The sequence below is a fragment of the Thalia democratica genome, chromosome 6, assembly GCF_965202585.1.
Source record: "Thalia democratica chromosome 6, ktThaDemo2.hap1.1, whole genome shotgun sequence".
Lineage (NCBI taxonomy): Eukaryota > Metazoa > Chordata > Thaliacea > Salpida > Salpidae > Thalia > Thalia democratica.
This window is the reverse complement of record NC_139170.1, coordinates 29,845,038-29,870,078: the sequence shown is the minus strand read 5'-3', so window position 1 is coordinate 29,870,078 and position 25,041 is coordinate 29,845,038. Positions and strand designations below refer to the sequence as shown.

General features: G+C 27.0%; 1 protein-coding gene across 4 annotated transcripts; it reads right to left on the bottom strand.

The window, feature by feature from the left end:
• Positions 1 to 625: 625 nt before the first annotated feature.
• LOC145837722 (uncharacterized) lies at positions 626 to 25,041 on the bottom strand. 4 transcript variants are annotated; one of them, XM_082945144.1, is made up of 23 exons: positions 24,919 to 25,041; positions 22,418 to 22,476; positions 19,634 to 19,786; positions 19,041 to 19,159; positions 18,616 to 18,657; positions 17,735 to 17,938; positions 17,519 to 17,572; positions 17,218 to 17,271; positions 15,743 to 15,796; positions 13,836 to 14,021; positions 13,073 to 13,174; positions 8,512 to 8,571; positions 7,506 to 7,643; positions 6,931 to 7,033; positions 6,545 to 6,680; positions 6,088 to 6,196; positions 5,158 to 5,381; positions 4,811 to 4,956; positions 4,329 to 4,477; positions 3,107 to 3,252; positions 2,228 to 2,416; positions 1,693 to 1,857; positions 626 to 1,246 (listed from the first exon to the last, which is right to left on the bottom strand). In XM_082945144.1, exons 1-23 carry the CDS (start codon positions 24,955 to 24,957, stop codon positions 1,127 to 1,129), a joined length of 2,751 nt encoding a protein of 916 aa, XP_082801270.1. In that variant the 5' UTR covers positions 24,958 to 25,041; the 3' UTR covers positions 626 to 1,126. The 4 variants fall into 4 exon arrangements, with proteins under 4 accessions (XP_082801270.1, XP_082801271.1, XP_082801273.1 ...); XM_082945145.1 differs by having other exon boundaries at positions 13,836 to 14,018; XM_082945147.1 differs by lacking the exon at positions 18,616 to 18,657.

Sequence of the window (25,041 nt, the reverse complement as noted above, 5' to 3'; positions counted from 1 at the left end):
TGGTGCAGTGACTTAGCGTAGAAATTTAGTAATATAGCTACAAGGATTGAGTCCCGCCATGAGCACATACATTTTTATGAATCATCATTTTGATTCATCTGAACTTTATTTGTTTTTTTATATTGCCGTGATATCACTATAACATGGCTCTTGGAACAACTATTTAAAACTTGTTCGTAGAACATAAAATAGAAAAAGTTTCTTAAATAACTAAACTCCAAAATAAAATTCAAGTATTGCGATGCATAAAGTAAATAATTCGATTAGTTTGAAAATTAAAAAATGAGCTTAATACTATTTAAACTCGAATCTAAGAACGGTCCAAAGAATTTCTGTTGACCCTTTAGTAAATTTTAAAAGCTTTTGACGAGGTCTAATGAATTTAAGTTTTAGTAATTGTTGAATGTATTTTACTGTTTAATTAAAATTTACTTTTATGTTGACATACAATTTTTTAGAAATTTACCAAAAGTTCGAAGTGTAATTCTACAGCAAAATAAGTAAAACATTTTAGTTTTCTAATCACCTTTTTGTTACAAGTTTTTTTTATATATTAAAAGAAAACAAACGAGTCTACCTTTTTTATCAAAAATTTAAAAAAAAAAACATACTTTCACATTTAACGTTATGTTTACATTATAGTTTATTTATATAAACTCGAGGGAATAACTATTAAAAAGTTTAAAAAATTATAAATAATAGTAAGACAAAAATATTATTAAGCTTTTCTCTAAAAAATGTTTATGTCATCTAAAAAATATTTTAAAAATTGTATACAAGAGCACTAAGTATAAAGAAATAAAATCAAAATAGTTTCTGGTAAATAAATTAATTTAATTTAAACCAACATAACAATAAAGTTAATAAAAATAAAATGATGCAGCAAAATAATACTCATTATTGTCATTTAGAATCTATTATTAAAAATAAAGAAGCAATAACTTTCGCAACTTAAATTTTAAAGTTTGAAAAAACTTTTTATACTCCACCATTATTGAACATAAATTTAAACTAAAAAAATTTGAAACTTTTAAACAACTGTACGAAGTCACGAACATCAAAAACTTTGGTACGGAGTTAAAAAACAACTTAGAGAGCTGAGAAATTAAATATGAAGCAGAAACATCTACTGTTGAGTTTGGTGGCAACTGCCGCACATGACGGCGCTCGAGAGGGTCTGGAGAGCTTCCAACGCGTGGACGGTTTCCAGGTGCAGGCGAGCTTCCAGCAGCCAGTTCGAAACGACCTGAAAAAATTTTTAACGAAGCTCAGTTGAGATATTCACATATTAAATTGGTAAGTATTTGCTAAGGATATTTTTGGGAGGTTTGAAACATTTTACTGTGACTTCAGTGATTTTAGATAGTTTTTCCAAAAGGAAATAAAGTATTGTTTTTAAAAGTAACACTTAGCTCTGTGAATTAGTTATCAATAAAGAAAACTGCATTGCTAAAAATAATTTAAACTACTTATTGGATAATTTCTTTAAAGTTGATTGCAAAAATGCTTAACAATTTCCAGTGTAAACTTGAGCCTTATGCTAGCAAATGGAAGTTAATAGAAATTGACCTACTTTTGAAAATTTCATTATTTTAAATTATTTTAAAGCGTATATAAATTTATGAAACATTAGCGGCTGTTTCTAACTAATCATTTTCCAAACAAGTCTTAAATTTAAACATTCCAACTGACAATTTTAGGTTCGCCCTTCAGCTGGTTGACGAGCCTGGCAGCTTTTTCGACTTGTCCCCGCTGGAGGCAGTAGTTGGCGTACTGGACGATTTCGAACACGTTCAGCTCGCCAGCGTCCACTTGTGGCGGCGGCTTGCTCTCACCCGGCTTCACCATCAGCCACGCCTTTGAGTTTAAACGTTTTATTTCAAGTTTACTTTATTTGTGTTTCATTTATGTTAAAATGATTATTGAATTTTAAATATCAAATGGATGAAAATTATGCACCTCTAAATGCATATGTTTTAAAGATTTAATTTCAAAAAATTTAATTGAAATGTTTTTACAACAGAAACCAATAAATACCTGAAAAATTACGAAGAACTAAAAAAGAGTTGTAACAGATAACGTTTAATACTATAGATAAAAAAATATTTCGCTATTTCAAGGTGATTATTAAAAAATATTTTACGAATTTATTAAGTGTAACTACCATCTACAAACTACAGTGTAATAACTCTAAAACAAAAAAACTTTGATACACGAATCAACTGACTTTGAAGTAAGAAAGGACGTAGGTGAAGAGGGAGTTGTGCTTGTCAGAAACGAGCGACAGCTTACAGCAGAGCTTGGAAATGTTGTTGAAAGAAGTTCTCAGCGCGTTCTCAGTGTAAACCCCCCCGTTGATCACCTGCTCGGGAATCTGCTCCACTATCGCCTGCAACGTTTCGTCTCCTTGGCTCGCCTGCAACGTTGTGTTTGACGGTTTGACGACACACATTGACAAGTTACAAAAAATTCATGTTTGAGAACGTATAAAACTGCTGTACTGAACAATGTAAAAACTTTATTAAGAATAATAGTTGTATTTGTTGTTACTAGTTTAAAAACTGTAACAAGATTCAAGTGATCTTACTTATGTTAAATTGAAAATAATAATTGTTTTTAGCGCAAAATTGACTTTTTATGTTAAAAGTACGAGGAATTTTACTGCATCAATGGATGTTGCCCAAAAAGGGAAATCCTGCTTTAGATCATACATTTTTCTTTAAACTCATAAATAAAACATACTTATAGCTTTATAATGCTACTTAATATTTCTGGAATGTAGAAATTAGAATAAAAACAAAGCTAATGAGAAAACAAAAATAAAAACAAATAATTTTTTATCAACCTTCAATCTTAAGGAAGCGATTTTAGTGTTTATAACAACCATATATTTAATTAAGAATTAGCTTTTTTTTTGCTGTGGAAAGTTTAAATTCTCTATAAAAAATATAAAAAGTTACAGCATGAAAACTCTGTGTATAAAAGTTGTAACTAAATTATTTGATATTAAAACTTTTAACCTAATTTGATCACAGTGACGCGAAAAGCACAGAAACTTCGAAAATTCAACCTTAATTTTATGTAATTGCAAATTGAAACAGCTCACCTGAAGAACTTTTTCCACTTGGTTTTTGATGACAGTCGGGTTTGTAGCCGATTGCTCGGTGTTCGTTCTGATGGCGCTCGACAGCGAATCGCAAGCAAGCATCAGTTCGTTGGCGTTTCTTATGTAGTTGTCAACTATCGCGCGACCTGGCATTATATATTTAATATTAATATTTACACCTGACTGTATCAGACCTGCCATTATATTTATATATATACAACAATAATTCGATAGCAATATTTTTTTAAATACTTGTGAATATAAGAAGTAGTATTGTTTTTCCAATATATTCTTGTGCAGTTAAATTTCAATGCATATCGAAGATTAAATAAGTACAAAGTGTTGTATAAAATTACTAAAGCTTTCGATCTCTAAATATCAAATTAAACTTAAATTCTATCAATTAAAAAAAATTTTTCATTTGAATATCTTTAATTTAAAAATAATTACATAGTTATAGTCTTTAGAAAACTAACTCTGTAATAAAAATACGCTTCTAATACCCTTTAAAGCAATTCTTAGTTATATATTTAAAGGTTTAATTTATTTTTATCTTTAACAACTTTATATATAAAAAATTATTTTAATTATAACATTAGAAAGATACAATTAAAGTGTGTTTATAAACCGTAATTTGAAAAAAAAAATAAGTACCATAAATCCTTTTTCTCAAAAACAGTCATTCTCAAAGTGTGCACAGAAGTGTGAAAACAAAAATTTTTACACTGCACGAAAATCTTTGTAAAGTACAAAAATGTGTTTAAAAAAGTTTTTACAACTTTAGTCTTGTTTAAACATTTATTAACAAGTTTCATATTCCCGAAAATACAACTAAACCACAAACAAATATTTTTGGCTAATATAAAAATTTAAATTACCTACTGTGCAGAAAATATTTTTTAATGTCATGCACAGTTTTTGAATATCTTTAAAACAACGCTTTGCACTAGTATAAAAGCGATTGAATATTTAAGTCTAGTAAGCATTTTTTATTTTGTAAAAGTAACTGTTGATGCGTTTCGGACGCTTTGAAATATTTTCTAACACAAAGCTTTAAAAAACTTTATAATAAAAGGATTTAAACTAATACTTAACATTTATTAAAAACTCTGGAAAGCTGTAAAAATTATATAAGCCTTATGAGACGATGTTTATTTAAATCAATGAAAGTAGACAATTCAGATAACTCTGCTGTTTACATAAAGCTACAAACAAAACTAACCGTCAATGGAAAACTCGAGTCCCTCCAATCTCGCCTTGGCAGCGGAAAGTCTCAAAGCGTATTCCTCATTTGTTTCTCTGATTTCCTTCTGATACTTTTCATTGATACCAGCTATAACACCTTCAAATTTCTCCTTTTGAGATTCTAGTCTGTGCAAGATTGTTGTTTAAATTATATATTCGTTAAACAAAAGTAGTTACACTTATGAGAGTATAAAATTGCCTGTGTAAGAAAAATATCTAACACTTACAATTTATAATACAATTTTCAACTGACTATACATACCACAGTTCACTTTTTTATTTGCACTATGAAAATAAACCCCAACTATTTTTTTTATTTTCTTACTTAAAAATTCCTGAAAATATAAGTTGAATTTATTGCACTTATTACTAGTTTTGCAAGAGTAGTAAACAGAGTTTAAACATACCTAATTTTGAATTTAATTAAACACCGCACAATTATTACGAAATTTAACAAACTGCATTTTGATGTTTCCATCGTATTTTTCGTCCAGCTGATCTTGCAAATACTTGAGGGCATCCGCTAGGTGGAGCACGTGAGCAGCCGCTTGCTGCTTCAGCTGGTGCTTCGTTTCCTCGTTGCTCAACTCTTTCAACTTCTCTTGCTGTAAAAAACATTTATTAACCTTTGAAGTTTTAACAGTTAAAAAAACTGTGTTCATTTTCCCACCATAAAGAGTGGTATTTGAACTTCTTTGGTAACATTTCAACAACTGAACTATTTTCTACCGTAAAACCTGAGTTTCAAACAACACCAGCCGACAAACTTAAATCTTTGGACTGAACAACAAGCGAAACGGACAAACTTGTTTTTCAAACTCCAGCTGCATTTCCACCACCCTCTCGTTCATCTCCTCGCTCACCAGCATTTTCACCGCCTCCTCCGTCCTCCGGCACGCCGCTTCCACCTCCCGGTCGAGCTTCTCCTCGTACCTGCTCCTCTCCTCCACCACCTGCTCCTTCAGCTTGCTCAGGTGCTCCCGCGTGCGCTCCACTATCTGCCGCAGCTCGCCCGACGTGAAGTTCTTTCCTGGTGAATTTTTTGAAATGTGAACGTTTGAGGCTGGTACGCTTGGAGGCCAGTCAGATTTGCATATTTGCTGAGTCAGCAAAAAACAAGCTTTTTTGATGTTATTTTAAACTTTAACTTTATTTTTTGATAAATTTTTGATAAGGTGGGTTAGGGATAAGGGCATAAAAAGGCAAAAAAAAAAACTTTAAAAAACTTGCTGACACAACAAATATTCACATCAGATCTTTAAGTATACTTTCCGGTATTGGAAATAGTTTGAAGTTAATTAATTAAAACTTTAAATAACACAACAACTATCTTGTCCAAGCAATTGAACTTTTCCGGTGTAATGTATTTAAGTACTTACTTATGTTTATTTCAATGTGTCTTTGAGTAATTACATAATTAATCAAAAACTACATTATCTTTTGTATTTCAATGTTCAGGTGTTTAAACCTATTTGCTGTAACTCTTCTTAGAAAATTTTACCTTTAATCTAAATTGAATCTTATGAAATGTATGAACTTTTTTCAAATCGTTATCTAAATATTTTTAAAAGCGTACATAATCAAAAAACAATTTAAATGTATTGACTATGTAATTTTAGTTTAAAAAGTAAAGAAAAATATTGACTTTCGTTTGAATGACCGAAATGAATTTTTCTAAAATCTTTCAAACCACTTATCTTACAAATTCAAACTGAAATTTCAAGTACAAAACAAACCGCTCAGAACGTATTCTTCTTCGGGCAGTTGAAGGAAGTCCAGCGGCTCGGAACCGATCATGTTTCTGCAAAATGAAATGACACGTCCGTTAGACACTATCTCGTCAACCTGTACAAAATGGTAATAAGTATGAATATCGTGAACAAAATCAGAGCTTAAAGTATACAAAACAAAAAAAGCTGTTTTTACTGCTTTATTCGTTTTTGAAAATAACTGTCTTTTGCGGTAGACTTACCCTTGAAATTAAAAAAAAAAACAACAATTTTGGCTAAAAATCAGGTTTAATTCAAATTTTAGTTTTAATGAATTCAATTAAAACACTTTTCTATCTAAATAGTTGTCAGTTATTTTATTTATAAATATTAGTTATTTAAATTTTCAATTACTATTTTAGTATGTTAACTTGCAAAGACAAACATCATTAGTTAAATAAATATTCTATATAGAACAAATTACTTTGCTGCTCAACACGTTGTTGCTATCTGAAAGTTTTTCTTTCAAAATGTCCAATGCTTTTTTAGATTCTTGGTAATTTTCAATAGAACCTTCTTCAACATGAGATAAAACGTTTTCGACTTGTGCCAATTCCTTCCTATTAAGTTTACACATTATTTTAATGCAACATGAAATAAAAATAATTTTAATAATTTTAAAATGATTATTTTTTTATTTTTTTTATTTTCTATACACTAAATATTTCACTTTTTATCTGCTATAGAACGCATACAAAAAATCAAACAGAAACAACAGAGATAATTACATAACATACAACTGTGAAACGACTCAAATGAATAACTTAATTACATAACAAATATGAGAAGTTTTTTTTAATAATAACAAACTCTGCAATGATGTGCAAGTCTACTGCTTTCTGCACGACAGCAGATTGTTTCGGAGCGCTCTCCTCCAACTGTGAGATCAAGTCTGACAATTCTTCTTTTGACGCTGAAACATTTAAATATTTTCGTTGATTTCTTATAATATTAAAGAGTTAAGTCTAACATAATTTTGATTAATTTAATCAAGCAAAATTTTAAAGAGCATAAATTGAAAGTTTTGTAAAATATAATAACTGTTTTTATTTTTGAATTTAAATAATTAAAACCTAACTTAACATATACATTGTTAATGATAATGCTGGTGGTTAGCATAAATATTAAAACTTTTTTTTTTAATCTTACTGTGTAAATTTTCAAAAACTCAAACTTTTTATACGAATATAGGAGGAACAACAATACAGCTTTGAATGATTATAGAAACTTTAAACCAAACTTCGACATACTCTTTACGTTTCAAAAAACCATACAAAACTTAGTTTAAAATATAACAGCTTTTTGAATAATATGATGCCATTTCAATTACAAAAATAATAGAGTTTCTAATTTTTTACATTTTGTAGTAAACAAAACAATCATACCGTCGTTTCTACTGAGAAGGTCTTTCAACAACGCAATGTAATTTGCAGCCAGCTCATTCGCTGTGTCGCCCACTTCGACTGCGACCTCGCACGCTGAACGCCCTCGGCTCAGAAACGCTTGCAGAATCGTCGACGTCGCTGTTTTGTTGAAAATATTCAGTTGCATTTAAAGTTATTACTATAATAAAATTTAATAAGTTGTTTTACTATGGTAAAAAATTTAAAGTTTGCAATGCATCATTGAAAACACTTTTAAATTGTTAAAAGCAAGTTTGTAAAAAAATTTATAATTTGTCCTATGAGTTTCATAAATTTCGTGTATAATTAAAATGATAGATTAGAAAACTGAAAACTATAAAATTGTTTGAAAAACAAAGTTTACTATATATTCATATAATTTTTTTTATAAGCTGTAAGATTTAAGTGGTACAACACTTCAAAAAGTAAGTGAATTTATCAATAACAAACTAATTTTAATCCTTATATGTGTTTACATAAGTATCAACGCACCAATTAAAATGTGGATTTGCATAAAATATAAATACAAGTTAATGCAAAAAACTTTGAAATATTACACTTGATTGTAATTGGAATGGTTTCAACCACAACGAAATTCTCTTTTGTGTAGGCTGCGGTTGACTAAAGTTAATTTAATACTAATGCTAATAATACTAGGATTTATTGAACAATTTTAATTTGAATGCTTAAACTTGACAGCAATAGTAATTTTTTAATACAGTAATTAACGTTCATGCGGTGTTCAGTAGCTAAATTTTAAAATGAAAATAAAAAGAGCAAAAAAATAGTGAACACAGTTAGACATGAATTATTTTAAGGTTGACATAACTGGTTAGTTATTCCAGCAGAAGAGAATTGTAAAGTTTTTTATTTGATTTCATGAGCTGTAGCGTAAAACATTTAGGTAACTCACAGTCATGATAAAAACTAAATTATAATTAAACTTTCGGTTTTAAACATGTAAAACATTTTAATTTGAAAAACATACCAGAATTTTCAGCTTCATTTTCTGCAACTTTTTGCAGCTCAAGTTCTGTTTCCACACTTACTGTAAATTATTATTTTTTTTATGATAGCACAATACTGAAATGTGTAATAGTTACTAAAAAAATTGAAGTATAGGGAGACGACAAAAACATATAACCCAGTCTCAAATCTTATTTTTGCCAAAAAATTTCCGGGTAGATTTTAAATTTTTTTTTTCAACTTTTTCAATATTTAGATGAAAATTTAATTTTTTAGATATTTTTGATTATACAACGTTACACAATTTTGATTAATATATGTAAAACTTTCAAAAAATCAATAGTAAACACAACATTTGTTTTATTTCCTTAAACATTGTAAGAAATAACATTTTATTAAAAGTATTCATAAATGCAGTTACTAGAAACTTAAATGACATTTATTTATTTAATATTTAGACTTGATTATTACTTTTTAAAGTTTTAAACTCTGTTAATCGTTACAACTTAATGGGTTTCAAAATAAGGTATATTGTTTTAACATTTGCAAATATTTAATTTTTCATAATTAATAATGTCTTTGAAGAAGAAACAAATATGGTAGCTACAAACCTACAAAAAATATTTACTTTGAACATATAAAGGAAATAAGTCATAAAAATTTGAGAAGACAGTTTAGAAATATGAGAATATAATTGCTGCATAAAATCTACTTTTTTATAAAGTTAGGGTCTTACACAGTTGTAATGTGTACAAGACTTATTTTGTATTACCTGGTGTCCTAATCTAAACTAATTTAACAATTTTAGCTTTGCACAAAAGTTAATGAATATGTAATATATACTATCCACAAATCAAATTTATGCACATTTTTTTTTTTTTCATGAAACAATGCTTTTAAAATATCAAAACAACTAAATCTTATGAAAAACTTCAAGTGTGATTGTGTAATAAATACTTAAAGTATATTTTGCAATAAGTTTATTAAAGTTATATCAGCTTACAAATGTAGCTTAATTTCTTTATTGTTCAAAGAAAATAATATATATTAACAATAATGCACAAAAACAAAAAATAAACAAAACAAAAATATATATTAAACTTAGTGATGGAGATACTGTTTACTTTTTTTATTTTAACTTTTATGGTTAATTATTCTTTGGGTCGTCATTTTTGAACATTACAACTAGCTTAGGTTTTAATCAGTTCATTTAAACTATATTAAATTTGTTTTACTGTATAGTAAATTAAATATATAAATACTTTATACAACATCAAAGTGCCTCAGTTACTGTATAAATCCCAACAACAAGTCTTAGGCTGGAGAAAGTTACTTAAAACAAATTATTTCAATAATGAAACATAACCATTCTGTTTTCAACCTGAACAACTCTGACCAGCCTAAAACTTCAAAAGAGTAAGGAATATACTGATGCATAAAGATTTTCTTGACTCTATTAACAACCGTACACATTCGAAAGTTATGTTTTGATTTTTACAAACAGCTTTGTTCAAATATAAATAACCTTAATGTAGGGTTTCCCAAAGGAGGCGATGTCGCAGTAAAGGGGCGATAACTAGCAAAGCGGGAAAAACTAACTTACACTTCTGAGGTTAGGAATTATTAAAACTTACACTAGATGTCCTGGGGTTCGTAATTAAGAGAAAAAAGGTCTTAGATATAATTTACAGAAAATTTGAAACTTAATCTAGACATACGGGGGTTTGAAATGGAAAGAAAAAAATGGGGGCGATATCTAGTAAGGCAACAACAACTAACTTACACCGGGATTGGTAAAGAAAAGTTAAAAAGTCTGTGTATTATTAACGGGAGATCTGAAACTCACGCTAGATACTACGGGTTTGTTACAATGAGGGGTAATTTTTTTAAGGGGCCGATTATGAAAAGGCTTTGAGGAACCCTGTTTTAACAGCTTATTCCTAACAATGCTTGACAAAATTTACAATTCGAGTTTTATTATTATACTTAATCTTACTTTAGTTTAAGCTTATAAGAGGTATGCAATAATTGGATAAAACACTGATTTTAAATTTTCGTTTTGAGTTATACCTCAATATGATAAATACACTTGCCAGAATACTAAAGTCTTCATAGATGCCGCAATAAACTTTCAGAACTTAAGAGATACGTAGATCTAGCTTCCAAAGCTTTGAGTGTAAAACAAGTTTCTTTTTTGCTAAAACTGACTAAAGGTTAACCAGAGTCAGATGGTCCTAGTATAATAGATTAAGCAGAACTATGAGTAAAAACAATATACGGCCAGCGACGTTCTTTTTAGATTAAAATTTATTGTATAAATAAAATCAAAATGTGATTTTTAATAATAAAATGTAATCAATTTCTAATTTCAGTACACACACACATTAATGCTTATTATATGGTTAATTTAAAGAAATTTTACTTTTTAACTTCTAACTCTCTTTAACAACTTTTTACAAGTTACGCTGCCCACTAAGATTTTTCAACAAATTTGGACCAAAAAATAATTTTCTGATAAATCTGGCCGGCTGGCTATAAAAATTGCCTACCCATATTCTACTACATCGTATTTAAATTTTTAATTACTAACAAAATTGTAAAAAAAAAGTACCATTAAATCAGGCTTTCCCAAGCTCCCATTGTCAGAAATTTAAAAAATAATAGCTCCCGTTTATTAGATATCACCCCTTTCCTACTTGATTGCCCGTTTAATTTTTCGCCGCTTATTTATTAACGCCCATGGTTTCCAAATTCATCCCTAAAGGAATGCCACTTTGAAAATTCTATACTAAATAATAACAAAGACTTGTTTTCAACCCAAATCAAAGTCGGTAAAACTTAAATCTTGACTAAAATAAAACATAAGTGATTCTTTTTTAGGTATAGTTTTTGCTTTATTATGTTACTTTTAATTTTTTAATTTAATTAAAAACTTTTTTTAATTTCTATAAACAATTTATTGATTTTTTAACTTAGTTTATTTCCAAACACTTGATAAAAATAATGTAAAATTTTTGTATACTACTTAAATACGATTCATAATTGATATTTTGAATCATAGCAATGTTTTTTAAAGTTTAAAATAATATTGTTTCTCTTTTAAAATAGCAATGAACAAAGTGTTTACACTCTTGAAATTTGGTAAGGTCAATTTAAAAGATTATCAAGAAAATATTAATTTATAACCTAAAAATAAAAACTACTGCATAGGTACAAACAATGAAAAACCATAAGAATTTCTTTTTATCTATAAGACTGAGAAAGTTATTTTTTAATTAAATTGACTTAATAATTTCTATTTGATTTGGTCAGGTACATGTGTTACTTCATAAACAATGGGGATAAAAATCTGTGAAACGCAATAATCAATTTAAGAAGCCCAAAAACTTTTTAACTTGTGAAAAATTATTTACAACAAGTTGTTCTAATCTTAAGTATTGACCTATATACTCCTAATTAAAAAAAAAAAGTAAAATAAAATTTAATTCTTTTTTTCACTTTAAGCTAACTCAAAACTAAGCACAAAATTTGCTGGCTAATAAATCAAAACCGTTTTATAATATTACAATTAACTTTTATGCAAGTATAGAAAAAATATATCAAATAAAATAAATTAAACCCAGTTTGTTTATTTCCGTAAGCTACTTATTTTTTACAACACAGCTACTGTCTGTATTTGCGAATGTACTTTAAATTTATGAATATAAATTACAGTTGAAAATAAACCGGAACGTTTTCTTTTAATCTAACTGTTAGCTAAATTGCGTTAAAAATATTATTTTGAATTTTTTACTCCACATTATAAAACCTAAATAATGCGAACCAACCGATTGATTATTGCAATTAATACATTTGGATAAACACAAAAGTAAAATGTATTGAGAACTTTCAATAGTTTAGATAACCTTAGAAAGTATAATCTTAAGTACGGTTTATTACTGAACTTGTATAAATGATAAAGTAGATATAGATTATGTGTTTAAGTTTATTATTTTGAGTAAATATTTTAAAATATTGAAGTTAAAATCTTTTTGCAATGAAATAATAAACAAGGACTGAAAATTATTGAACAATATAATTAAACTAATAAAATAACTTTATTTTTAGTTAAACTTTGAAACAACTTACTATACATTCATTCTACTATTTAAAAGACAACACAACTTCATTTTTCATGTGATTGGTTTATTACAATAACGGAGGCGCAATTTAAACAACTGCTCTTTAAATGAAATTAAAAGCAATAATCATATCGGTTGACACATAATGTACAATAGATTACTGTGAAACTGAATTAAGTAAAAAGTTCAAACAAAAACCTGATGTTTATCGACTATAGAACTGAACTATGATGCATGAGTAAATTCTTAATCTATTATAGATAAACAGTGGGTCTTAAATACGTAAAAGTGCTGTTAGTAAAGCAACAGTACTGCCATGTTTTAGTGTTTAAAAAATTAAAAAAATTAAACAGCCTTGAAAAGCACTTCTTAATTGGGTTTAGTTAGTGTTCAAAATTATAAATACTCCAGGAAATTTTTACATGAAAGCAAAAAGGAGGTTTGCAACAAACAAATAAATACCAGCTTGTTTCTGAAAATCCTCCGGGCTCGCCTCAACCAAACCGTCGTCCTTCGTCACAACGAAGCTCTCCTCTTGCTCCACCGCTGATGAGAGTTCTTCCACTGCAATACAAGTTGCCATTTACACAACGAAATAAAGTAATTGTAAAAGCGTTATTGTGTCAGGGTTGCCACTCACTGAAACTAAAATGAGCAAAAAATTGCCTGAGTTACGTCAAACTAGCTTGTGTCTGCCTAAGTTTATGAAAAAGTAGTAAGAGCCAAAAAAAAAACTAAAAATTACCGTAAATTAAGCTTAAATGCCTAAAAATTCTTAAACAGCAATAAGAAGACATAAAACGAGAATTCAAAATAAAGATTAAAGGTTATAAAAATTAGCCGGGGTTTAAAAAAGTTTTAACAATCCTGGTTAAAAAAACTATCCGGCTGAGTTACCTTAAGCAGCTTGAGTGGGTGTCAACTCTGTTGTAACCAAAGTTGAAATATCATATTTCACTATTGAATTTGTATCATTCATATACAAAAAAATTTATAAAATATTTATTTTATAAAATAAGTAATTGTAAAACCTCTACAAAAAGCAAAAAAGACGTTCATGCATTTCTTTACATACAAAATCCAAACCTCAAACAAAAATACAAACAAGCTTTTTTTAAACTGTTACAAGTTTTGTTTTTCTTTTTTGCCGATTTTAAATTCTATTATCAATAGTTTGAGTTTTATTTTTAACTCTCTTGCATTTAACTAGCTCAACATCGCTTACAGTTGAGCTCGATATTGACGGATGCCGCTTGCTGGTCCTCGACTTTTATTTCTTCCGTGTCGACGGCCTCGTGAACCTCAACAACTTGGGCGGGTTCGCTGACCTCGCTGATGGCTTCCACCACCTGAGCGGCAGGCTGCGTTTCTTCCGCGGTGCTGACCGCTTCCATCACCATCGGCTCGGCTGCTTCGCGTTCAACGTTTAGTTTTTAATTTGTACATTTTGGAAAACAAGAAAGGCGGAAAGTTATTTTATAAGCAGATGTGTATATCTGCTGGCTACTGCAACGTTTGCTCTTTTGCAAAGTTCAAAGATTTTTTATGTTGGTGGGTTTGCAAGGGTTAGAACGCAAATAATTAACTTTTTTTTACTAATATAAATTTTTGTAAAACATCAAACATGTAAGCAAAAATACACCCTGAAAAACTACGCGCTAAAACGTCAGGGGTCTGAAACTGAAAGCTGCCACCAAAGCAACACAGTACAAAAATAAACAGCATTAAAACAATATTAAATACTCGGCACTTTGTTACACTCACAATCACATGCTAAATAAGACATTTTTATTTACAACAATTTACAATAAGTATTCTTACTGTTCGTCTTAACAGAGTGGATTAGCCATTTTATCAAGTATTTTTCTGGGGGATCTTTACAAGATATAATGTTATTTATTTACTAATAAGGTATCTTTAGTCAGTTGTTCTTAAATTATTTGGAAACTTTATACACTAGTACCAATTTATTTAAAACTTTTTAATAATTTATATTACAACTAAAATGTTTTTACTTATTTTTCAAACGTTTAAATGATAAAAACGTATAAGTAGTTTGAAACACTTTCTTAAAAATTTATACTTTTATAAAATATGATGGCCTCTAGTTTTTGAGAAATTTCTTCCAGGTTTTCTGAATTTCTTTTAGGCTTTTAAAAGTATACGTGTTTGGGTCTATTTATAGTTTAAACTTAAGAAAAAGGTTAAAAACTGTGTTAAATAATATAACAAGAAATAAGATACTGTACTTTAAATAAGTATTTTAAAAATAAAAAAAATTGATGACAAAAAAACTAGTGGGCTTTTTATATGATAGATTTTTCGTGTCAAATCAAAACTTTACTACTTTTGTAAAATTTGTTTAAAGTTTTAGGTTTTTTTTGTTTTTTTTTCAAAATTTCTCAAATTCCAGCTTATTTTAGCCTAAATGGTCAAGGTTTAGTGGCCACCCTGATAAAACTATCATTTTGTCCATTCAAAACTTGTCTCATACTAAAGATTTTTATTAATAAATTAAAATTTGTAATTTAACAAAATCGGCTATAGCACTTATCAATTTTATAAAATAATTACTTGGTTATTAGAATTTAAAAACCTAAACATTTTATATGTTCATTAACTATACATAAGATAATTTAGTATAAAAATAATGCAAACATTCTATGTTGATAAAATAAAAAAATATAATATTGTTTTTTAACTCAAAGATTATTTTTTAAATAAGGAAAAATAATTTATATTTAATACGTGATCAAAATTTAAATACCTAATACAAAAAATATTACAAAATTACATGTATCATTTTTAATAAAAAATGGACTTAATAAAAAATGGACTTCTAATAATCCTAAGTGTTTTTAAGATCAAAAACTTATAAAACAAATCAAAAGAGTTTTTAAATATTTGAGTCTACAATAAAAATGTTTAAACATTTTTTGAAATATTGTGAGGGCACCAAATTTATTCAAATCTAATATATTTGTATACCTAACTATTTATTCTAAACAGATGTGATGTTAAACAGTTTAAATACAATATTTCAATGTTAGTTAAAATTCAATTTTACCTTAAAACAAATGTTTTTATCTATTTAAATAAAGCTTTGTTTAAAAAAATCGTCGTTTAAAATACCTGGAATTTCTGCAATTTCTTCAACTTTCTCCATCACGGGTGCTTCAACTACTTCTGTTTAAAAATATCTAATTCCAACAACAAGTTAAAAAAAATTTACAACACAAGTTTTAAATGTTCCTTATTTTATTTTTTAATTTCATTAAGATGTTGGAAGTATTATGCTTACTAAACACCAAAAAAATCTTCAAGCTTTAGTTACTAAACTCAACTGTGGATAACGTTGTATAGATCAATTACATACAAGGTTGCCACTAGTTTTTTCAAAAATTTTTCCAGGTTTTCCAAATTTCTTCAAGGTTTTTAAAAGTACACATTTTTGGGTCTATTTATAGTTTAAAATTAAGTTAAAGGTAAGAAACTGTGTTAAATAGTATAAAAAAATTAAAAAGATACTATAAAGCTACTTTAAATATGTTTTAAAATAAAAAAATTTTTTGATGATGAGAATAATCTTAATTATATGATAGATTTTTTGAGTCAAATCGAAATTTTACTACTAAACATGTGAAAATTGTTAAAATTCCAGGTTTTTCCAGGTTTTTTTTGCCTAAATTTTCAAATTCCAGGTTTTTCAAGGTTTTTCCAGGTAAAGTGGCAACCCTGTACATATGAATACTTAACACAGGGTTCCACTAAAATTTCAAATTTGAAAATCAAAGTTTGAAAAAATAAAAGCTTTTTTTACAATTTTATACGCTGTAGGGAGCACATTAAAAAAAAAAAATATTTAATTTGAATTTATTTTTTTTACCATTTTTAGTTGATAGAATTTTTAATTTTATTAAATTTCGTAAACTTACCAATACAAACAACATTCTAAAATAAATATATCTACTTAACAATCCGGTGTGGACAGGATTTTTCATTCACTTATCTACTGTAAATATATGATGTTAAAACAATAATGCTAAAAAACGTTTTACGAGCTGATCACCAAGTTCAAATAGCTTCAAACAGTCGCAACTAACTTGCATATATCAAACCGAAACAAGACTTTATCATAATATTTTTTATTTCAATTAATAAAACTTTTTTTTTCGATTTGTTTGTTACATGTTTGGGTAAGGGTACAGATTAAAAATATATATAACTTAAAAATTTTACAACAAAAATTTTTTGTTTTATTATGCTAATTAGTTTCGGGTGCTTGAAGCAACCCATTGAATAAAGGCCCTTTTAATGAAAATTAATAAAATATAAAATCTTAAAAAAGTACAAACCTTCAATAGTAGTTCCTTCAACTTGTTTGAAATTAGAACTAGCTTAACATTTCTATACTTAAGTACAAAACAAATAAATATTATAATAAACAATTGCATACATACTTAAAAGCTGGTTCAACACCAGGCCAAAAAAATAAAAATCAGTATTTTTTTAATTGTAGTATTTAATCAAACCTATTCAGGTGAATCCAAAGTGAAAACATTGTTAGCAATAAACAATTTTTATTCTATATATATTTTTTCAAAAACCTGGTATTTCTGCGACTTCTTCAACTTTCTCAACAACGGGTGCTTCAACTGCTTCTGTTTAAATATATTTAGTTGAAAAACTTCTAAACATAAAACTTTTTTTTCGTTAAACTAATAGACACTTTTAAAAACTGAAAAAAAAATTGTATAATCTGTTTTTTTTTAGTCTGATAATTGAACTTGAATAACGTAATTTATACCAAAATAACTTCAAACATAAAAAAATTACTAAAACCTGGTTAACACAAAAAATATTTTGGTAGATAATAGTTTTCTTGTTAATAAATATGTCGATATTTACCTGAAACTTGCACAACTTCTGCAGTGCTTCCAGCGGGAGATGCAGCCTCTTCATCTGTTTTAAATCGTTTTAATTTATTGCCAACAAAATTTGTTTGGTTTGTTTATACATTATAATGTTCAAAGCACGAATGTTTTTGCGACAAACTGCGTAGCTAATGTTTAGATTTGTTCAAAAACTCCAGACGTAAGCTATTTTGTCATGCTTGAAAATTACCTGCTGCTTGAACCACTTCCTCTGACAATTGAACCACTTCTTCTGACACTTGAACCACTTCTTCTGCTTGTGGAACTTCTGCTGCGGCTTCCTCACAAACAACTTCTGCTGCGGCAGCTTCCTCAACGACTGCTGCTTCAACTTCAGAAACTTCTTGTTGAGCTTCCAATTCAACAGAACTGCTCTCTCCGCCGATTTGCACTTCTGTACGGTGCACGTATTTATTTAACACACTCCAAGTTTATTTTGTTATTTATTGCAAGGTTTTTATTTATTGTTATTTCTAATAAGCTACTGAAAATAAGCCCAAACTTGGCTTGATGATAGTTATTTGTTTTAGCTGTTTTCAAAAGAGAGCCATGTAAGCGTTTAGGCAATAAAGATAAATGTAACTAAAAATAATGCCAGACTTCCAATTTTAACTTTGTTGTTTTTAATCAACTAAAGTCTAAAATATATGTTATAGATTTTTTCAAGGTTGCCACTCTTTGAAATAAAAAACAGTATAAGTGAACAAAAACTAACTTAAGTTGATCACAACAGCCTAAAAATGAAAAATATGTGAATTTTTTTTTAAGTAGGAAATAAAGTGTTAAAAATGCTTTTATTCAAGCTTGAATACCTAATATCTCATAACTGTAACAAAAAAACTAATACCAAGAAAAAAAGGTTTTAAATTTATAAAAAACTAGCCTGATAGAAAGCAAACACCTAAACTAGCCCAAGTTATGCTAAAAACTTCAAACAATCCAGAATCAGCCTGAGTTGGTCAAAAATTCTTAAATAAGTTCATATAAACCTAGTTTTTTATTATTATCAAACTAGCCTGAGTGGCCTTAGTGTGTGGCAACCCTGTTTATTGTATAAACAATAATAATTACCTGACACTTTTTCAGAACTATCTTCAATTGCAGCAACTACATCTACAATTTAGAAAATATCAAAATATGAAATTTCTACTTTATAGAAAAAAATCACAAGACTTTTGTTAAGTTGCAGACTATGTTATAAATATTAACTTTATCTATTGTCAAAAAGTTAATAAATAAAAAATCCATTTAATATTTTACTTAAAGACAAAATAATAACTTTAAAATATTGCATAAATTAAAATTTTGTTTTAGTAAAATAGATTAGTCAAAATATATTTAGCTGAAACTATACTTAGTGTTAGTTTTTTAATTCAAAACAGTTTATAGCTTTAAAAAAACATTTCCAATCAAAGCTTAATTCTGATATGTAGACTTTGAAAAAATTTTGAAGTAAATTAAGTTGTTTAGAAAAAATATTTTTTTAAACAACAAACCAGAAACTGTGTCAACAATGCTCATAGTTTCCTTATCAGAACTTTCAACTTCAACAACTTCATTAGCTTCTATTGCATTTTGAAAAGGTAAAGATAATTCTTTAACAGTGTCTTCTTGTCTAAAATTATTTTTGTTCTTAACTTTCATCAAAAATTTATCAAAATATAAATAAACTTAAAACGTTTTATGTAACTATATCTTAAACTTATTGCCATACAAATAATAAAAGTCACCAGGTAAAAAGCTTAATTATGTTAGTATTTGTAATTATTTCTTATTTCAATAACAATTAAATTTAAAAGATACTTTTTTAATCTTAAACAATAGAAAAAAATAAGTATAGCGTACATACCATTCAGTTAAAAAGTTATATTAACACTTAATAACTTTTGAAAAAAATAATAGCTTGAATTTTTAACTCCTTAATAAAATTATTAAAACTTGTTGAGTTAAAAAAGTTGTTTGAAGTTAAGAAAAGTGTAAACAGATTATTTTTAACAAGAAAACTTTTTTTTTCCTGACTTTGCTTTGAAACTGAAAAAATTAACAGAAAGCCTATTTCTATTCAAAACACAAGTTGTTGAAAACAAACTTTGGGGCAGGGAAGAGAAGCTGGTTTTCAGCGAGGAAGGAGGGCAGCTTGCCCACCACCTTCTGCCTGAACTCTTCGTTGCTTCTGGCGTAGACGGAAGTTGCTGCAGCTCCGACTACGGAAGCCGCCGCCACAAACACCACCGGGTTCGGCCTGTGAATGTTGTATTTAGATTTACTGTGATAGTTTGTATTCGTGTTTTTGTTTGATGAACAAACGTGTTTGAGTGTAAATGTATATGCTAGTAGTGTTACTATGTTAAAGAAAAATAAAAATAAATATTAATTGTTAATTTTTATCAAGTTAAAATTTTCATAACAACTTTTGGCATCCTTTTTTTCTTAAAACTATGTGTTAAAAAAATTTAATTTGTAACTTTTATAAGGTATTTCTAGCCAGTTGTGTAGAACAAAGTTAATTATAGAAAGTTTTATGTTACTAAACAATAAGTAACTTTTCATAATAATACTTATGAGATTATTAAATTTAATGAATTAACTTATAGGTTTTTTAAAATTTACTGTTTTCTTATATATAGTTATTTTTATACTACAGTTAAATGTATAAAGTAACAACACTCAACAATCACTAAAAATAACTTTTAGCAGTTTAGGGTTTAGTATTTAACCATAATTATAATAAAAGGCTTAATCAAGTTTTAATGTGTTAAATCATCTTTATAATTAAGATGCTCTTTAGTGTTTAAGTACTAAAATTAAATGTAAAAAACAAAATTGCTTAAAAACTAGAACTTACATAATTTTTAGCATTTTTATGTAAAGATTACAAAAACACTGCTATACTTTTGGTTGATGTTATGAATATCAGAATTATTAATTAACATCAGAGAAAATATTGAAACCAAAAAATATTTGAAATGTTTGATAATAAAAAACTAGTTATTTCTAATAAGGTTTAAATTATTAAGACAAAAAATAGCTCTATAAATCTTAAAACTAGAAAAAATGCTATTAGATAAGTTTAAGTATGGTTTTTCATTTTTTTTGTCATGTCATTAAAAGTAATACTAATACAAATTTTGGTCAAGTTACATTAATAAACCTAGTAAGTAAAAATAATGTACAGTAACTTCTCGCTTATTTACGCACATTGTGTCCACAGAAAAAGTGCGTAAAGATGCGAGAGATCGTAAAGATACGAGAGGTACCTAATATACTTACTACAATAGCTGCTTTTTGATATTGCTTCTAATTAAAAGCAGACTAAGGACTTTCAAAATTTTAACAATTTGTTTACTTTATCTATATATAAAAAAACAAAAGATAAAACTAACATATATTAAAAAAAGGATTTTAGTTTTTATAAAATAATAATACTTGTAGAAAATCTTTGTACATTTTATCTTTATTTATATACGACTTATATGATAATTAACAATTATATTTTTTACTACTTAGCAAATACAATTTATAACTAAGCATTCGTTTACAATTAAGAAATGGTGTGGTGTCTATATTAAAGTATGTTTCTATAGCCTTTTACAAAAATATGCATTTGGTGCTGTAATAGATTTGTAAGCTCTATATTGTTTAAGTTCTATATTTATTAAGTATCACTGCTACTTTTTGCTAGGAAATTTCATTAGATTTATTTTTTAGATGTTTATTCATATATAGGGCAAGATGCTGTGTTATTTATTAGTGTTTTAAACTCCCATTATTTCATTATACTTTTATTATTTAACACAGTCATATTTTTTCAGAATTTCATTTAATCTCTTATTGTTAACAAAATTTCTTATATACTGAGGTATAACTAAATGTTTATCAATTAGTCAAGAAACATAAGTTTACAAAGTCTAAAGATATAGAGAGGTGAGTTAGCATTTAAAAACATATTTCAAATTAAAATAATACAATAAACTTAATTTGTGCAATTAGAAAAAAAAATGACTTTTTTAGAATTCTAAAATGCGTAACTAAACAAGAGTGCGTAACGTCACGAGTGCGTAAATATGCGAGAGGTTGCTGTACGTAATGTTTTACTAATCAAAACTTTAGTAATTAATAAAAGTAAACATAATACTAGTTTTTTTATTATTTCAGAAACAAAACGTAACTTCAAACATAATTTTATAAACCTGTAAATAACTCATTTAGCAACAGAAATATTTGTTTAATAATTACACTGATTAAAAATTATCTAAGTTACACAAAACTAATTACATTTAAATTAAAGAATGTTGACATAAGTAACAGACTAGTTTAACAAATTTTGTGAACTTTAACAACTTAAATTTATAACCTAATCCGAATATCATAAAAAACAAACATGTTAATACATTTGTCGGGTAAAAGTCATGTAAAAATACTCAAAAGTCAAAAATAGACATACCTACACAACAATCATACAAAACTTTTTATTATGACTAGCTTTAATCTATTTTTGATAAGCAACCTAAACTTTCGAAATGTTCTAAAAAATTTCTACATAATTTTAAGTTCGAATAAAAAGAAATATTAAATTAATAACAACAAAACCATAGTTTTAATAAGATACTGATTATAATTTATGGTATTTAGATAAAATAACTTATTTGAAACTTATAAAAAAATATCACACAGTAAATCTTAAAATCTTTAACAAGTTTTTTAAAAGTATCAGAAAATTAAGACTAACAGTAACAATTACAACAAAATAAAACGAAATTTATTAGTCACAGTTTACATTTTACAAAATACACTACATTGGTGTCTATACCTATTTTTTTAAACATAAATTTATAAAAACAAAACTATATAAAAAATAAATAAACAAAATTACCCCTTGTTAGAACTTGACATATTTCTTTTAGTTGCATGATTTATGACTTCTTGAGATTTCTGTAAAAAGTATTTTAGTTAAAATAGTCTTGGTAATAAAACAGTTTCAAAAACCATTCAAGCTATTTTATTAAATACTAATAGAATGTTAAAATGGAGCTAAACTTTATTAAGTCTGTTTAATGTTATAACACTTTTATCCAATAAACTTTAGGAAAGTTACAATTAATATAAGATACTATACTTAAATGTTTTGTATTTTATATAAACACATCTTCATCGTTTACTCATAAGTTATTTTGACAAAAAGTGATAGTAAAAAACAAAATTTCTTAGTTATTGTAATTTAGTTATTATTTTAAAAAAAAAACAACTCTTAATTATAATTAGGCTTTCCATTTTTGAAAAAAAACCCTAAACACACTAACTAGCGTATGATTTTCGTTCAGCTAAAAAAATCCAAAAAAAAAACTACATACTATAGTAGATTGTACTTTTAGTACACTATCAAATCTCAAACTAGTTTTAGTAGCAGCTCTTATCTAATTTTTATTAAGGTATAAATTTTAATGTTATATATACTTTTTGGAACAAAATGGAAACTAAAATTTTGATACTATATGATTTTGATAGTTTAGTAGTTTGACAACAATTAGTTATGTTCATACAAATGGTACAAATAAACTTGAAAGAGATTAAGTTTAGAAACTAAAGAAGGTAGAGAAAACTTTTGCTTAGATTCTTTAAAGTATTTTGGTCAAATGATTAGAAAGAACCTTAACAGTAGAAAACATATTTAGAAAAGGTTTTTGAATTGCTCTATAACATAAATATTATACTCTACAGATTTTTTTTCTATATGCTGCATCTTCAGCTATTTTAATAGCATTTTATAACCAATTTTTAAGTAGTTATTTTGTTTTATTTAATTAATTATTTTCGTTTTTTATACTAGTTTTAGAAGTAAAGTTACTAATTAGAATTATTTTGTAGATTTTTATCTTAACTGGCAGATACTTTTTACAGCTTAAAAGATATTCAAAAAAAAATGCTAGTATCAAAGATAATTAATAACTTTTTATGTATGGTGCTAGCTAAAAAAACAGAATGTTTAAATCAAGGCATAGGGGGTCCACCTTGTTTTTTTACAAGTGGATCTTATTTTATAAGGTTTTATTTTAGCTATCAGACACTAAACCGCTTTACAAAACTTAAGTAACTTTTGAGATATAAGAAAGTTATCAAAGAAAGGGAGTCCAATAAGTTCCTTATGTAAGGCAAAATCTAAAAATGCAAAAGAAAGACTGTTTCACTAAAAATCTATCTTTTTCATTTTTAGAGTAATTTTTCTCAAAATTTAACAGTATTTGTATTATAAATATTTGAGGAGATTGAATGCAGGACTTTTTTAAATTTGGAGTTAAAAAATATTGTCAGAAAACTACCTTTGGTTTTCATTTTTCATGAATATTTTTTTCAAAACTTAAGGGCATAGGGGGGTTAATCATCTTTTTCACAATTTGATCTTATTTTTATAGTTTTTACTAAGCTAAAAGATGCTTTACACAGATTTTAAATATTCAAAATAATTTTTGAGATATAGCCAGTCAAAGTTGGAGGCAAAAATAGGTTTCTTATGGGACTCGCAAACCAAAACTGCAAAAATAGACTTTATCACTAAAAACCTATCTTCTCCTACGTTTTTTGAGTTAACTACCTCAAATTTCCAGGAAATGTTCCTTGCAATATTTAGAAAATTTGTATTTGCATTTGTTTGTCGTTTTAGTTTGCGCCTTCCATAGAAAACCTATTGTCAGCTTGCTCCAGCTTTGACCAGCTATATCTCAAAAAAAAAACTTGAGTTTTAAAAACCTGCAAAAAACAACTTGTAGCTTATTTAATACTTAAATAAACAAGACTAAATTATAAAAAGTATTTTACACCCCTAAAGGAGGAGATAGATTTTTATATGTTTTTTTATCATATTTTATCATACAATAAGAAAACTATTGTACTCTCCAACTTTAACGAGCTATATTTCAAAAATTAGTCTCATTAATGAAAATATGTAAAAAGCAACTTTTAGCTTGGTAAAAACTCTACTAAAAAAAACACAGTTGTAAAAATATGGTCAACCCTCCTTATAGCCTTATAACAATAGACTGAGTAATATAGCCTCATCTTTAACTAGACTAAGATAAAACTCAAAGTAAACAATCATGAACTTATATAATTTAAATAGAAAGCTACAATTATTTTCATCCTTAACTAATAACAATATTTAAAAAAGTTTTTCATAATCACATTTTTAAATAGATTTTATAAATTTGATTTCTTTTTAAGACTGCAATTTAAAGATTTTGTAATGATTGTTATTATCCTTTTAAACACAAAAGTTCACACCTTCAGCAAATCATAAAATTTCTTATGTACTAAGCTATTTATTAAACTTTAAAAATATATGTATATTCTATTGCACTTTATGTATGTTTAAAAACTAACCAAGAATCTTTTCACTACATTACTTCGAATCCTGAGCATTGCTCCAAAACATATAATAGTTGAATGCAAGATGGAAAAAGTAGAGCAACACAGTCTCTTGTATCCTTTATGTTGTCTTTAAAT